We start from the raw sequence: 17,748 nt of genomic DNA, 5'->3' as shown, positions 1-17,748 counted from the left end.
TGTTGACAGCTACAGGAAGGCAAGAGAGCATCAGGTTTTTTTAAAATAATTTTTTTTAAAAAATTTATTCATTGATTCATTCATTGATTCATTGATTAATTAATAATTCCAACTTTACAGTTCTGTTGAGACATTTTGTTGTAGTAATCTGCTTCAGTTTCTTCTTCTTTTATCACCGTGCCTTCCTATGTCTTAATAAATTTCTCCTTTATTTAGAAAATTAGAAACATGAGACAGAAAATGGTGCTAGAATTCATCTTTTGACTTGCCAGATGATTATAGAAATGTTTTCAGATCACAGACAATCAGAAATGCTATTTTTCACCTCTAATTTGATTGTTAAATGGCTAAACATTTTTAAAGAATAATTTTATCAAATTTGAATATAAACTGTAATAGCATTTTTAAAAGCAAAATTAGTGTTGGCACTGATAAACAGTAAATATTTAACATTTCAATGGGAAGAAGTAGAATTGGGGTGTCTAGCCATTTGTTATAGGGACGCGGTGGCTCAGTGGGTTAGGACGCTGAGCTTGTTGATCAGAAGGTCAGCAGTTTTGCGGGTTGAATCCCGAGTGCCGCGTAACAGAGTGAGCGCCTGTTACTCGTCCCAGCTTCTGCCAACCTAGCAGTTCGAAAGCAAGTAAAAATGCAAGTAGAAAAATAGGGACCACTACGGTGGTAAGGTAACAGCGTTCTGTGCGCCTTTGGCATCTAGTCATGCCGGCCACATGACCACGGAGACGTCCTCGGACAAGCGCTGGCTCTTTGGCTTTGAAACGGAGATGAGCACTGGCCCCTAGAGTCGGAAACGACTAGCACGTATGTGCGGGGGAACCTTTACCTTTACCTTTAGCCATTTGTTATTTCCTCTCATTCTTGGTTTGAATCTTCCAGGAGGGGCTGACAAACAGCAGATGGATGCTGAGTTGAGAAAAGAGATGATGGCGATCTGGCCCAACCTATCCCAGAAAACTCTAGATCTTCTGGTCACCCCTCATAAATGTAAGAAATTTTTAATCATTACTCTCAGTGTCGGCCTCATCTATGCCAACCCTATCTATTTCTACTTTTCTGTCATTTTCTCAGTATGCAACTACTACTTTATAATCCTTTTATAATAAGTAAGAACATATGAAAAAATTATTTTGAGCAAAAAAACCTTTTCAGAAAGCTAAGGAAAAAATTATTTTAAAAAACCAAATTTCTAATTCAGTACTTTACATTAGTTATTATAATTCTTCCAGATAGAAAATAGGAATAGTTTCATATCTTCATCTTTATCCTGTTTTTGGACTAAAAACTCTCTTTATAAGCCATTTAAGCATTAAAAATAACATGATGTTAAAAACCATTTTTAACTATCAGTATCAGTTTTTGGATGCCTTTTCTTGAAATTCATTGTAACTTATTTCAGCTGTGTGGCTATAACTGATAACTACACAGATATTTATTTCATTTTTCCAAAATCCAAAAGCTAGCTAAGAGGTCCCTAACCTCTTTTAATCACGTAAAAAATGCCAGTAGAAAAATAGGGACCACTACGGTGGGAAGGTAACAGCATTCCGTGCGCCTTTGGCATCTAGTCATGCCGGCCACATGACCACGGAGACGTCCTCGGACAAGCACTGGCTCTTTGGCTTTGAAACGGAGATGAGCACCAGCCCCCTAGAGTCGGAAACGACTAGCATGCATGTGCGGGGGAACCTTTACCTTTACCTTTACTTTATTGTTCTAACGCACTGTTATCTCCTTTAATTCTGAGCCAGAGATGTGCAGTCATAGAATTTGGGGGAGTGGCAGGAGGTTTGTCTAATTTTCCAATTCTGGATGGCACAGATCACTACCTTCTGATGGAAATATTCACTAGATATTTCATTAGCTCACAGTAATTTTCCTATGTATTACTGGAGGAGAAAAATCCAATATCCTAAACCATCAGCTTCCCCTTCATGGATTACTGCCTTGTCGTGGCGAAGGGGCTTGCGTAATTCAATGAAGCTATGAGCTATGCCGTGCAGGGCCACCCAAGACGGACAGGTCGTAGCAGAGAGTTCTGACAAAACGTGATCCACTGGAGAAGGAAATGGCAACCCACTCCAGTATCTTTGCCATGAAAACCCTATGGACAGTACCAAAAGGCAAAACGATATGACGCTGGAAGATGAGCCCCTCAGGTCGGAAGGCGTCCAATATGCTACTGGGGAAGAGCAGAGGGCTAGTACTAGTAGCGCCAGAAAGAATGAAGCGACTGGGCCAAAGCCGAAAGGACACTCAGCTGTGGATGTGTCTGGTGGTGAAAGGAAAGTCCGATGCTGTAAAGATTTTTTCTCCATAGGAACCTGGAATGTAAGATCCATGAATCAAGGAAAACTGGACGTGGTCAAACAAGAGATGACAAGACTGAACATTGACATCTTAGGTATCAGCGAACTAAAATGGACAGGAATGGGTGAATTTAATTCAGATGACCATCAGGTATACTACTGTGGGCAAGAATCCTTCAGAAGAAATGGAGTAGCCTTCATAGTCAATAAAAGAGTAGGAAAAGCAATACTGGGATACAATCCTCAAAATGACAGAATGATCTCAGTTCGAATCCAAGGCAAACCATTCAATATCACAGTAGTCCAAGTCTATGCCCCAACCACCAGTGCTGAAGAGGATGAAATTGACCAGTTCTATGAAGCACTACAGCACCTTATAGAACTAACACCAAAAAATGATGTTCTTATCATCATGGGGGATTGGAATGCTAAAGTAGGAAGCCAAAAGATAACTGGAATAACAGGCAAGTTTGGCCTTGGAGTGCAAAATGAAGCAGGGCACAGGCTGATAGAATTCTGTCAAGAGAATACGATGGTCATAGCAAACACTCTTTTCCAACAACCCAAGAGACGGCTTTACACATGGACATCACCAGATGGTCAACACAGAAATCAGATTGACTATATGCTCTGCAGCCAAAGATGGAGAAGCTCTATACAGTCAGTAAAAACAAGACCAGGAGCTGACTGTGGCTCAGACCATGAGCTTCTTGTTGCAAAGTTTAGGCTTAAACTGAAGAAAGTAGGGAAAAGCACTAGGCCAGTCAGGTATGAATTAAATCATATCCCTGTTGAATATACAGTAGAGGTGACAAATAGATTTAAGGAATTAGATCTGATAGACAGAGTGCCTGAAGAACTATGGAAAGAGGTTCGTGACATTGTACAACAGGTAGCAACCAAAACCATCCCAAAGAAAAAGAAATGCAAGAAAGCAAAATGGCTGTCTGAGGAAGCTTTGCAAATAGCTGAGGAAAGGAGGGAAACGAAAGGCAAGGGAGAAAAAGAAAGATACACCCAATTGAATGTAGAATTCCAGAGAATAGCTAGAAGAGATAAGAATGCCTTCTTAAATGAACAGTGCAAAGAAATAGAAGAAAACAATAGAATAGGGAGGACCAGAGATCTTTTCAAGAAAATTGGAGAAATGAAGGGAACGTTTAATGCAAAAATGGGCATGATAAAGGACCAAAATGGCAGGGACCTAACAGAGGCAGAAGAGATTAAGAAGAGGTGGCAAAATTACACAGAAGAACTATACAAGAATGAGCTTAACGTCCCTGATAATCACAATGAGGTGGTCACTGACCTCGAGCCAGACATCCTAGAATGTGAAGTGAAGTGGGCCTTAGAAAAGCTGAGCAACAACAAAGCTAGTGGAGGTGACAGTATTCCAGCTGAGCTATTCAAAATCTTAAAAGACAATGCAGTAAAAGTGCTACACTCAATTTGCCAGCAAATTTGGAAAACTCAACAGTGGCCACAGGATTGGAAAAGATCAGTTTACATTCCAATTCCTAAGAAAGGCAGTGCCAAAGAATGTTCAAACTATCGCACCATTGCACTCATTTCTCATGCTAGTAAAGTCATGCTTAAAATCCTACAAGCTAGACTTCAGCAGTATGTGGATCGAGAACTACCAGAAGTGCAGGCAGGATTTCGAAGAGGCAGAGGAACTAGAGATCAAATTGCCAACATACGCTGGATCATGGAGAAAGCTAGGGAGTTCCAGAAAAACATCTACTTCTGCTTCATTGACTATGCTAAAGCCTTTGATTGTGTGGATCATAACAAACTGTGGCAAGTTCTTAAAGAGATGGGAGTACCAGACCATCTTATTGGTCTCTTGAGAAACCTATATGCGGGTCAAGAAGCAACAGTGAGAACTGGACACGGAACCACTGATTGGTTCAAAATTGGGAAAGGAGTCCGGCAAGGCTGTATACTGTCGCCCTGCCTATTTAACTTATATGCAGAGCACATCATGAGAAAGGCAGGGCTAGATGAATCAAAAGTTGGAATTAAGATTGCCGGAAGAAATATTAACAACCTAAGATACGCAGATGATACCACTCTAATGGCAGAAAGTGAAGAAGAACTAAAGAGCCTCTTGTTGCAGGTGAAGAAGGAGAGTGCAAAACTTGGGTTGAAACTTAACATTAAGAAAACCAAGATCATGGCATCTGGCCCTCTCAATTCCTGGCAAATAGATGGGGAAGAAATGGAGGTAGTGACAGATTTTATTTTCCTGGGCTCCAAGATCACTGCAGATGGGGACTGTAGCCAAGAAATTAAAAGACGCTTGCTCCTGGGGAGGAAAGCCATGGCAAATCTAGACAGCACACTAAAAAGCAGAGACATCACCCTGTCAACAAAAGTGCGTATAGTCAAGGCTATGGTCTTTCCAGTTGCAATGTATGGTAGTGAAAGTTGGACCATAAGAAAGGCTGAGCGCCAAAGAATTGAGGCCTTTGAACTGTGGTGCTGGAGAAGACTCCTGCGAGTCCCTTGGACTGCAAGGCGATCAAACCGGTCAGTCCTAGAGGAGATCAATCCTGACTGCTCTTTAGAAGGCCAGATCCTGAAGCTAAAACTCAAGTACTTTGGCCACCTAATGAGAAGGAAGGACTCCCTGGAGAAGAGCCTAATGCTGGGGAAGATCGAGGGCAATAGAAGAAGGGGACGACAGAGAATGAGGTGGCTGGATGGAGTCACTGAAGCAGTAGGCGTGAGCTTAAATGGACTCCAGAAGATGGTAGAGGACAGGAAGGCCTGGAGGAATGTTGTCCATAGGGTCGCGATGGGTCGGACACGACTTCGCAGCTAACAACAACAACAAACCATCAGCTTAGATTATGACATACCTTTTCCTCTTCCCTTAGAATGATGAAGAATATTGAAGTTAAAACCCTCTGAACTATCCTCATTTAGGCTACACTTTGCCCTGGATTAGATATATGAGAGGGATAGGAGAGAAAGCTACTCTAAAGTGCAGGAGGCTTCTGGGGTGCTTAGCCACTGATTTGCTTCTTGCTGATTTAGACAGAAAGCTTACTCTGGAAGAAAAGCAGGACTTTGTATGTTTTTGCAAAGCATAAAATTGTTATAACCGATCAGAATACAAAGTCATCTTCTCCTTCTCCTTCCTCCTCCTCCTCCTCCTCCTCCTGACTGCCTGCAGTGTACTGCTTCATAAAATATTCCCATTAGATTTGCTATTCAAGGCTATTTGTACTGTGCCTCATTATGTGATGGTTTATATTCGAAGGCTGAATCACTGAACTTCCATTTCCCTTCCAAATAGCCATTGGGGCAGCTGGTGTAGTATCCTGAGAGAATGCCACTGGTCAAATATTTTTAATCTAAAGGCTGGAGAGTTGCCAAGGAAGCACTAAGCTGGAGGATGATGTTTGATTTTTGTTTTGTTTTTCTTACTTTGCAGCTACTGACTTGACAGTGGGGAAAATCTATGCAGCCATGATGATCATGGAGTATTACCGCCAGAGTAAGGCTAAGAAGTTGCAGGCCATGAGGGAGGAGCAGGTATGTGAAAACTGTAAATGTAAAAAAAGATATGCCACAGTTTCCAAATCTGAAAAGGTTGACGAATGCTTTCCATTTACAGCAAATCATGTGTACTTTAAAATAACCTTAAATTTTTTTAAAGGTGATGTTTTTCTTTAGTGATTACTCCTAATTCTTGTTACACATGTTAGGTTACAATTCAGCCCATTAAATGCAATGAATTGATCATTCTGGAGTACAACAAGTCTTGGACAGGTTCACAGTGGACCAAAGTATGTTTCACAAAGTGCTATGGCCTGGCTAGAAAATTCCATCACTTGCATGCATGTGTGCAAATCTATATAATTTTATATTCTCCTTTAATTGTTTTTAGAGCAGGGCTTTTCAACCAATGGTATGGGTACCACCTGTGGTACATTGGCACCTAGCAGGTGGTACGTGACCATCCTATTAAAGTGGTAGCGGGGTGGGGGGGGATGAGCTGAACCGATGGCAACACTGCACAAGCCTGAGCAAGAGATGGCTGGAGATGCAGGGCTGTCAGGGCTCAGCAGAAGCACCAGGATCAGTGCCAGGCTCCAGCTGGAGCTCGGCACTGATCCCGGCATGTCTGCTGAGCCCAGAAGAAGTGCCGATCAGCTGGAATGTTGCAGCATCTCCAGGATCTTGTGATTTACATTCAGAAGCTTGGCAACTGATTCATATTTATGACGGTCACAGTGTCCCAGGGTCATGTGAAGTGACCAAAACCTGCTGCAACCACCCAGCATATGGGGGAAATAAAAACCAAACACTCCCCCCCTCACACACACCCCACTCCTGCTGCCAATCCTTAACAGAAATGCTCACAACAATGAAAACCTCAGACAGGAGGAAGAGCGGGCAGGCAGGTGTCTTGCTCGGCTGTGGCTTGGGGGGCACTTTTTTCAGTAACTTTGAACAGTCACTAAGCAAACTGTTGTAAGTCGAGGAATACCTGTACTTAATTTTTTCCTTTTTTTGTCATCAAGATTTTGACACCTTGCTAGGCGACTGGTGGCACTCGGATATTGCCATTGTCAAATCCCCGTCTACGCCGAAGAACACGAGCAAAAATGACGACGTAGTACGGTTGACTGCGAGAGTATCTTTACTAGCAGGATATCCAAGCACTTGCAAAGTCAGCGTTGAGAGCCACACGCCCCAACGCGCCTTTTATTCCATGCCTGTAACTAGGTAGCAGCCCCACCCTTAGGCCCCACACCTTCCCCACGCAGACCAGCATCCGCCTGGCCTGCGTAAATACTCCACCCCCCTACTCCATCAACCCACGCCCAGCTCCCTCCACCGGCACCGTGATTCTCAGCGTGAAGAAAAGTACAAGCCCACCTCCCTCCTAAAGTCCCGAGCGTGCTCCCTGCCACCACTGCAACTCCCTGCGCCACACCCATGGCCCCCTGGCAGCCCCCAAAGTCCGGGCGCAGCTGTTCAGTGCCCCGCGTTGCTGCCGGCGTGCACGGAATAACAGCCACCGGGTCCGCAAGACAACCTCCCATAGCCACAACCGCCAGGCCGTCGTCAGCCCCACAACGTCTCGTGCAGCTTCCGCAGTCGTCCGTAGCCGTTCTGGGCCGCCGCTCAGCTGGCCGAGCTGCGTGACCGTCAGTGGTTGTCCCCGGCTGCCTCCCAGCTGATCGAGCTATACGGGCCCCGGTAACAGCTTCCGTCCGCCTTCCAGCTGACTGTGCCGACGCGGACTGCCTCCCGGCTGTCTGCACCGGCGTGGCCTCCCTGTGGCCGCTCACAATTGCCTTCGGCCACCGCACAGCTCGTAGCACGGCCGCGGGTCCGGCGCTCGCCCGCCGGACAGCTGGTGAGTGTGGGCGTGGCTGGGCTCTCGGTGTTGCGCGGGCATCTGCAATCGTGCTCCCCTGGCTCCCTCCGAAGTGTCAAGCCCATAGGGCTTGACAGTCGGCCCCCCTCACCAAGGCTCCTCCTGGAAGGCAAGACACAGAATTTGTACATGCACCAAGAAAAGCAGCATAGTCCCCCCAACCCCTTCCCGAAGGTTTACTGGGGTGCGATCGATGAAAAGCCCTAACCAACCGAGGGGCCTGAACGTTTGGCTCTGCCACCCACGACGCCTCTGTAGCTGGATACCCCTTCCATAGTACTAGGTATTGCAGCCGCCCCCTCCGCCCCCTGGAATCCAGTATCTCCTGTATTTTATACTGCCCATCCCCCACAGGCCCTTGGCCCACTGTCTCCCCCTGGACAGGAACGGGAGCTGGTTTTAGCAGGCTCCCGTGGAACACGGGGTGCACTCTGCCCAGGAACCTGGGCAGCCGGAGGCGCACCGTGACCAGGTTGATGATGTGGGTGACCTGGAAGGGGCCTATATACTTAGGGCCTAGCTTCCTGCTGGGTATTTGCAGTCGCAAATATTTCGTGGACAAGTACACCCAGTCCCCAACCCCTGGGGTGTAGAACGGTTGTCGCTTCTTGTCTGCTTGGCCCTTCACAATGCTGGCTTGCTTGTTCAGTGCCTCCTTGGTTGCTGCCCATGCCTTCTTGATTTGCAGCATCCACTCCTGGGGTTGACAGGGGGAGGGCGATCCCTGGTCGCACTCGGGAACGGGAGGGAAATCGTAGCCGGACACCACTGTATACGGTGGGAGGCCGGTGCTGCTATATACAGCATTGTTGTGGGCAATTTCTGCAAACGCCAGTAGGTCTGCCCAATCCTCCTGCTGGTACGAAACGTAGCTGCGTAGATATTGTTCCACAGCGGCATTGGCCCGTTCCGCAGCACCATTCGTGCAGGGATGGTACCCCGAGCTTAGTCCCTAGGACGGCCCTATAAACCGGAGGAATTCACGCCAAAACCTGGCGGTAAACTGCACTCCCCGGTCTGAGATAATGCGTTTAGGCACCCCGTGTAAGCGATACACGTGGGTTATAAACAGCCAGGCCAAACGCCGGGCTGAAGGCAAGCCTTTCAATGGGACAAAATGGGCCTGTTTGGAAAACAGGTCAATCACGGTCCAGATGACAGTGTACCCCCGGCTCTCTGGTAGGTCCACAATGAAATCCATCCCGATGTCCTGCCATGGCCAGCTAGGGTCCGCCACTGTCTGTAAAAGCCCTGCTGGTTTCCCAGGTTGGGGTTTGGCCATAGCACATGTGTGGCAACACCGGACATAATCCTCGACCTGCCGCCTCATTCCGGGCCACCAGAACTGACGCCTGGCGAGGTGCAGGGTCTTAAGGAACCCGAGGTGTCCGGCCTGCTTGGCATCATGACACCTATAAAGTACAGTCTCACGCAAGGCCTGTGGCACGTACATCTTACTCCCGTACCATGCCAGGTCATCCCGTCGAGTTAGGAGCCGCGGATGCTGCTGTAACCAGCTGTCTCCCACAAGAGCCACTTTTAGCCGCTGTACAAGGTCATCCACAACCTTGTTCTGTACAGCTCGTACCACCTCTAGGCCAGGAGGAGGGATAAGGGCTTGCACCACCTCCTCCCGCTGGTTGTCATACTGCAGAAGGCGTGAGAGGGCATCCACCAGGAAATTCCTCCCCCCTGGAACGTATTTCAGGGTAAACCTAAACTGCCTGAAATACAGGGCCCACCGTACGTGTTTAGGGGCCAATTTACATGGGGATTGTAAGGCTTCTAAATTCCTGTGGTCCGTCCACACTTCGAAGGGCTTCTCTGCCCCCTCCAGGAGGTGCCGCCATGTCTCCAACGCCCACCGAACGGCGTAGGCCTCCTTTTCCCAGATAGCCCAGGCGCGTTCGGTGGCCGATAGCTTTTTCGACGCGTAAGCACAAGGTTGCAACGCACCTTTACTGTTGCGTTGCAAAAGAACAGCTCCGACTGCCACGTCGCTAGCATCTGCTTGCACGACGTATGGTGCCGTTGGGTCGGGATGCAAAAGTATGGATTCTCGGGTGAACAAACCTTTCAGGGTCTCGAACGCCCGCTGACATTCTATGGTCCACGCTACACGCAACCCCGGTCAGGGCTTCACCGCCAGCTTCTTGGTTTTAAGTAAGTCTGTCAGCGGAAGAGCTACCGCAGCAAATGATGGTATAAATTGGCGGTAAAAGTTGGCAAACCCCAGGAAGCTCTGTAACTGTCGTCTGGTCCCCGGGGCTTGCCACTGCAGTATGGCCTCCACCTTCTTTGGGTCCATCGCGATCCCAGCCGCCGAGACCCGATAGCCCAAGTAATCTAAACGAGAAGCGTGGAACTTGCACTTTGACAGTTTCACGTACAGCCGTGCATTGAGGAGCTTCCGCAGAACCTGCTGTATGAGGGCAACGTGCTGGTCCATCATTTCCGTATAAATCAGGATGTCGTCAAGGTACACGAGCACCCCCCTGTACAGGTGTTCATGCAAAACCTGATTTATCAGTTGCATGAACACGGCGGGGGCCCCCTGGAGTCCGAACGGCATCACACGAAATTGGTAGCTGCCAAGAGGGCAGTTAAACGCCGTTTTCCACTCATCTCCCCTCTTAATACGCACCCGATAATAGGCTTCGCGTAAGTCCAACCGGGTAAACAGCTTCCCTTTAGCCAAGTGGGACAACATGTCCTTCATCAAGGGCAGTGGGTACAAATGTTCAACACACACTGCGTTGACTCCCCGGTAGTCCACACAAAGACGCAGCTCCCCGTCCTTTTTCTCCCTAAAGAGAACTGGTGCTGCCATGCGCGAACGAGCCGGTTGTATGAACCCCCGTGCAAGGTTTTTGTCGATATAACTCCGGAGTTCCGACATCTCCCGCGGTGTCATGGCATACATCCGGGGCTTAGGAAGCTTGACCCCAGCTCGATCGCGCAGTCCGTAGGTCGATGGGGAGGCAGGAGATCGCATTCCTGCTCACTGAACACTTCGAGGAATTCGGCGTACTCTGGCGGCACTTGTACCTCTGCCCCAGCCCTGCAACTCTCCTCCGGCCTTCCTGGCAGGTCGGCCATACTCGGCTGTTCATGATCAGGAGGCTGGGGCCCAATCCCTAGGCGCAGGTGTTGACAACCCCCCTCCCACCAGATGGTCGGGCCCCACCTGTCCAGCCACGTTAGTCCCAGGATCACCTCCTCTGTCATGGAGGGCACCACGATGAACCGCAACCGTTCCCAGTGCTCCCCCATATCTAACCGTATGAGCTCTGTGACGTGGGTGATGGGCACCCCCCCAGAAGAGACCCATCCACCTGCTGGAAACGTATCGGATTCCCAAGCCGTACCACCCCAACACCCAGTTTGGCCACCACCGTCCGGCTAATGAGACACCGCGTGCTACCAGAGTCGATTAAAGCCTTAAACTCCATCACCTTCCCCGTGGTGGGATTTGTTAATGTAACCGGGACTGAAAACGGGCTAACCGGAGCACTTACCATGGGGTCCTCCTCTGGCCTATCCCCACGCTCGTAACACTCCACGTCCACATCGATTACCCTGTCCTCCTCCGTCTGGCCGCTTCCCCCTGGTGTTGACTCCACAGCCTGCCGAGAAGCCCGGGAACGCTCCGCAAAGCGCCCGGGGGTTGCGCCCCTTGCTGGGGTTGCTGCTGCGACCACCCGGGATGCGGGTATAGGGCAGGCGGCCACACGGTGCCCTGGCTGATCGCACCAGAAGCAACACAGAGCGGACCGTGGTGGTTGAACGGCGGGCCCCTGCGACGGTAGTGTCGGCTTCTGCACCTGGCCCTGCGATCTCAGCGGGACCTGTCGGGAGTCTCCTGTGGCCCGCACGCGGCGTTGGCAAACCCGTAACCCAACGTCCAGCTCAACCGCAACCCGCAGCCACTCTTGAAGCCTAGGAGGAATTCCACGGATGATACAGGCCCGTAGGAGATAGTCGTCCAACCCGGCCCGGAAATGGTGGACTAGCATCCTCTCCGGCCATGAACTGAGCCTGCCGGCCACCCCTCGAAAATCCTGCACGTACGCCGTAGCTGGATGGCCGTTCTGCTGCAGGCCTATAATCTCAGCCTCCGCCCGGTGCGTGCGTGTCACATCCTCAAATCGTATGCGCAAAGCCTCGAGGAAAAGGCCGACGTCCCCCAGCTCACGAGCATGGTCGCCATAGAGGTTCGCCACCCAAGCGGCTGCCTCCCCTTGTAATGCCGTAGTGACAGCCATCACCATCGCCCACTGGGATGTATACAGAGGACCGTACTGGTCCAGATGATGGATGGCTTGTCCGAGGAACAGGGCCAAACGATCAGGGTTGCCGTCAAAGGTCACGGGCAGCGGCGGTGGGCCCCAAGCCGCGGCCCCTCCCCACGGACCTGCCGGGCCTCCCGGCCCCTGTGCAGCCCCTGGTTGCTGCCACCCCAACACCCCTGCCGGTACAGCACCACCCGGCCTTGTTCCACCAGGCCCTGCGAGGCCTAGGTCGGGAGCAGCCGCCGGTCCCGGCGGTGGAGGACCAGGGACCTGCGGGGTACCAGGGCCCTGCGGGGCCCGAAAGCGGGGACTCGCCAAACAGAACCGGGTCTGGCACCTGCGCTCTGGGTCGGCCCTGGTTTGTGTCCATCTGCCGGTCTCCAGGTCAGAATCAGTGGGGGTCCATGGCCGAGGCTCTCCAAAATGGTCCCTCAGGACGTCCATAGTGTAACTGCCAGGTGCCGTGGTGTAACTCCACTCCTCTCCGCCCTCATCGGTGGCACGACGCTCTCTCCATTCCCAGAGGGACCCCTTCTGCCTTGACGGTTGATTTCGTCCAGCCACCGTCTGACTCAAAACAGGGCTGAGCCACCATTCCCCAGGCTTCTCCTGGACAGCCGCCTCCGGGGCCTCGGCACCCTTTGGTGCAGGACCAAGTTCCCGGACCTTGGGCCGGACTACTGGTGGGGCCTCTCCCAATTCCCCCACCTCAAGGGGCACAGCAACCCCAGCTGGCTCTTCCCCCCCTGCCACGGGCACACCACCTTGACTCCCCTCAGACATGTTGGCACGCTGAAGGCAAGAGCACGTCAACAAGGGGCGCTGCGCTGAGTGAACGCTGACTTACTGTCAAATCCCCGTCTACGCCGAAGAACACGAGCAAAAATGACGACGTAGTATGGTTGACTGCGAGAGTATCTTTACTAGCAGGATATCCAAGCACTTGCAAAGTCAGCGTTGAGAGCCACACGCCCCAACGCGCCTTTTATTCCATGCCTGTAACTAGGTAGCAGCCCCACCCTTAGGCCCCACCCCTTCCCCGCGCAGACCAGCATCCGCCTGGCCTGCGTAAATACTCCACCCCCCTACTCCATCTACCCACGCCCAGCTCCCTCCACCGGCACCGTGATTCCCAGCGTGAAGAAAAGTACAAGCCCACCTCCCTCCTAAAGTCCCGAGCGTGCTCCCCGCCACGACTGCAACTCCCTGCGCCACACCCATGGCCCCCTGGCAGCCCCCAAAGTCCGGGCGCAGCTGTTCAGCGCCCCGCGTCGCTGCCGGCGTGCACGCAGTAACAGCCACCGGGTCCGCAAGACAAGCTCCCATAGCCACAACCGCCAGGCCGTTGTCAGCCCCACAACGTCTCGTGCAGCTTCCGCGGTCGTCCGTAGCCGTTCTGGGCCGCCGCTCAGCTGGCCGAGCTGCGCGACCGTCAGTGGTTGTCCCCGGCCGCCTCCCAGCTGATTGAGCTATACGGGCCCCGGTAACAGCTTCTGTCCGCCTTCCAGCTGACTGTGCCGACGCGGACTGCCTCCCGGCTGTCTGCACTGGCGTGGCCTCCCTGTGGCCGCTCACAATTGCCTTCGGCCGCCGCACAGCTCGTAGCACGGCCGCGGGTCCAGCGCTCGCCCGCCAGACAGCTGGTGAGTGTGGGCACGGCTGGGCTCTCGGTGTTGCGCGGGCGTCTGCAATCGTGCTCCCCTGGCTCCCTCCGAAGTGTCGAGCCCGTAGGGCTTGACAGCCATATCCTAAAAGTGGTACAATGGGTGAAAAAGTTGAAAAGCCCTGTTTTAGAGAGCCAAGAAACTTCAACAGCAAAGAATAGATGCACAATATAAAAATAATTTAAGAGTTCTTTCTTGTTTTAATATAATAATAATTGTGATTTCCTTTTTTGCAATCTGTGAGCTAGGTCTCCTTAGAACTGTTATTTTCATATTCTCAAATTTATGAAGTTGGAAGGCAAACGACAAATCATTTGTTCTAACAGTTTTCCAAGTGGTTGAAAATTTACTGAAGTAAAAAATGGTGATCTGATGTGTCTAGATTAGAAAATATCTCCAAGTTTTTTGACATAAATATGTGTATCACCCTGTTCCCTTTAGAATCGGACACCACTTATGTTCCAGCGCATGGAACCACCTTCTCCATCCCAAGAAGGTGGCCAAGGACAAAATGCCCTTCCTTCCTCTCAACTGGATCAAGGAGGTGGAATGTGAGTGCTAGTTTATATAAGGTAGTTCCATCCATACAGAAATAAGTACTTCAGATGACACATTTACGGAACCATTGTCATTACTAGTGCATTAGAAATTCAGTGAATGGTTAATACTCTGTCACTGGAGACAGGAGCATAGTCAGTAAATCTGTGCCTTATTCTGAGGCCAAATATTCCATCCATAACATCTACAAAAAGGACGTGATAGATGACAATATGAAATTCTGTAGAGACATTACCGATCACTGTAGGCCAGAGATTGGAGACTATTTTGTAGCTGAGAACTGCTTTTTCATTTTGTAGTATTACTTAGCCTTCAAAAGCCACGTGGGACCTGGCAACTGACACAATGTTATCACCACAGTCACATTACTGTTAACATCAAGAAGCTCAGAGATGCACTTTTGTAGTCAATAAAGATAGTCAGTTTCCCATTCCAAGGAAGTCTTGCTATGCCCCTCCCCAGTCTTCCAGCCTTTTTTGTGAAGACGACGTGATGGTGCAGTGCACTGCAGAACACAATGATCACTCTTCATCTTCTAGACTAGCAGTATAAACACAGCCAATTATCTTGCTGGAATATCAACACAGATCTGGAAAAGCAAGGGCAACTTAAAAGTGTTTTTTATTTACACATGAGTTACAAATGCTTGGGGAATGGACAAATAAACGGATTATGATTGTGCACATAGATTCATAATGGTTTGGAAAATGTATGGTTGGAATATGACTTTTCTGTCTATTTCCAGGAGTGTACTGGAAGGAGGAATGAAGGAAAGTGAGTCATGGGTCACGCAAAGAGCACAGGAGATGTTCCAGAAGACAGGAACCTGGAGCCCAGAGCAGGGGCGCTTAGAGGAAATACCCAATAGCCGGATCAATTCCCAGGTGGTTTGTATGCCAGCAAGGTGTTTGAACTGGCAGTTATCTATCTCTGCTTTTTGTTTTTCTTATCCCTGCCTGTCATGCACCCATAAAGCCAGCTATACAGCAGCATTTTTCAGAAAAGTTTTGTTTACTGTGAGAAGTTCTATATTCCATCAGATCATAGGACCAAAAGATAGAACTTGATTAAGCCAATACGGATTGAGTATTTATTTGAGTGACACATAACCACAGTTATTGCCTCACCATTCTAACTACTTTATGACACTTTGATAGCGCAATACAATAAGTATATGTTGAGTTGCAAACTGTATTTGTAGTAAAGGCAGACTGTTCATCTTTCCCTTTCACTCATATAATATTGTGTGAATTGATCTCATTTGTACTTTTAAAGAAAAAAATAGGACTTCAAAAATAAAGCAAACCTTCACAAGCACAATACCCAAACTGTGTGCATTTTGCAAGTTTTATTGTGAGAAATTACATATGCATGTAAATAATAATAATAATAATAATAATAATAATAATAATAATAATAATAATAATAATAATAATAATAATAATAATAATAATAATAATTTTATTTGTATACCGCCCTTCTCCCGAAGGACTCAGGGCAGTGAACAGGGCAATAAATACTAATACAAGAATACAAAAATTAAGAAAAAATTAAACAAAGTGCCCAATACCTTAAAACAATAAGTTAAAATACATTAAAAACAGTAATAAAACCCCAAAACCCATCAGGCCAGGCCGGCTTGTTCAAACAAGTAAGTCTTAAGATCCCGTCAGAAGGAGCGAAGGTCGGGCGCCGTCCGGAGCTCAACCGGTAAACGGTTCCACAAATCCGGCGCACCCACAGAGAAGGACCTCCCCCCTGGGGGCCACCAGATGGCATTCTTTGACTGGTGGCACCCTGAGGAGGCCCTCTCTGTGGGAGCGCACTGGGCAGAGGGAAGTTGATGCCGGCCGCAGGTGTTCCCTAAGGTACTCCGGACCCATGCCATGTAGGGCTTTAAAGGTCATTACCAGCACCTTGAATCTCACCCGGAAGACAACTGGAAGCCAATGCAGCTCACGGAGCAAAGGTGTAACATGGGAGTATCGGGAGACTCCCAACACGACTCTCACGGCTGCATTCTGCACCAGTTGGAGCCTCCGAGTGGTCCTCAAGGGCAGCCCCATGTAGAGAGCGTTGCAGTAGTCCAATCGAGAGGTCACGAGTGCATGAGTGACCGTACGCAAGGCATCCCAGTCTAGATAGGGCCGCAACTGACGCACCAGGCGAACCTGGGCGAAGGCCCCCCTAGTCACAGTTGTAAATTTCACTGATGTTCAGTATCTCCTGCTTGAGGTAATAGGCAGTCCTATCCTCCAGTGAAGGATCCATTAACTTAACTTAAGGATCCATTAACTTAATCCATTAACTATTTCCAGACAGTTGTATTAATGTGTGTTATTCAACATATAGTAAAAGTTCTACAATAATATGTAGTGATTAATTGACTCAAAGGGAATGTATTAGCAGCTGTAAGATACATTTAATAATAGTGGTGATTATTAACATCTATTCACCTCTTATGCTAAAGTCATCTCACAGCCAACATTCTGCATTAATGAATCACCCCACACAGGCATTCCTCAACGTACAATCATAATTGAGCCTGGAATTATAGTCTTAAGTCATGTTGGTTGTCAAATAGTCACTACATGACTGCACCTGATTTTATGACTTTTTTTTGCGGTTGGTGTAAAGCAAACACCAGGGTCATTAAGTGAATACTATAGTTGTTATATAAATCCACTGTCTGCACTGGGCTTCTGTTAAAAAAATCATAAAGTGTAATCGTGTGATTGCAGCTTGCTTCAAACAGCCATAAATGTGGACCAGTTGCCAAATACCCAAAATCCAACCACATGACTGGGGGAAGCATCAGAGGTCTGTCATAACTTCAGACAGTCACTAAGTGATCGGTAGTAAGTCAAGGACTATCTGTATATGGTTGCTTATGTCTGGAAAAGGATTGAGTTGTTATTAATAGCAAGAGATTATTGACACCTTCCAACTCTGATTATTATTACTATTATTATTATTACATCCTCAAAATAGCTACACAATTATTCTACTGTACACTTCCTTTGAAGAATCTGGAAGTGACCTTAGACTGTGAACTTATGGATTTAGGAGGATGCTTCCAAATTAGGCTTTTATTCTACAATTGCTCTACATGTCAGACCTCTCCTGGTTCACATAAAAAGCACTTCAGGAATGTCTTTCCTTGGATATGTAGGATCAGGTTGGGGACAGATATATTTAACCACCTTCAGTGCTGGAAAGGTAATCAAATACATATTATAATTAAAACCAAGAATTTTCAAGGATTGAAAGAGTAGAAAGTAATATCTCTCAAACTGAGCCCACAATGTCAACTAATCAATATAAATTCTATCCTAATTAGATGATTGAAATTAATAGATAAATCTAACTGTATTGTTTCAAATTAGGTAAATTAAAATCATCATCATCATAACAAAGATAGCATATTAACAAGAGGAACATGGGTATTTCTTTCCATAAAAAACATTATCAATTTATTTTAAATATTTAAATGGAATTAACATAGGCAT

The 17,748-nt window shown here is 48.3% G+C and overlaps 1 protein-coding gene across 1 annotated transcript in view; it reads left to right on the top strand.

Moving 5' to 3' along the window:
• Positions 1-17,748, top strand: part of CACNA1A (calcium voltage-gated channel subunit alpha1 A) — a gene marked incomplete at its 3' end in the record, with an annotated part of 290,392 nt that overhangs the window by 234,944 nt on the left and 37,700 nt on the right. Inside the window, exons 39-42 of the mRNA XM_083351756.1 lie at positions 898-1,005; positions 5,770-5,870; positions 14,123-14,232; positions 14,985-15,123. Of these exons, the coding sequence (XP_083207882.1) occupies positions 898-1,005; positions 5,770-5,870; positions 14,123-14,232; positions 14,985-15,123 (458 nt within the window). The remainder of the gene's footprint in view (positions 1-897; positions 1,006-5,769; positions 5,871-14,122; positions 14,233-14,984; positions 15,124-17,748) is intronic.

The sequence above is a fragment of the Vipera ursinii genome (genome assembly GCF_947247035.1).
Source record: "Vipera ursinii genome assembly, chromosome: 2".
Lineage (NCBI taxonomy): Eukaryota > Metazoa > Chordata > Lepidosauria > Squamata > Viperidae > Vipera > Vipera ursinii.
The sequence above is the reverse complement of the archived record's forward strand: the minus strand, read 5'-3'. Positions and strand labels throughout refer to the sequence as shown.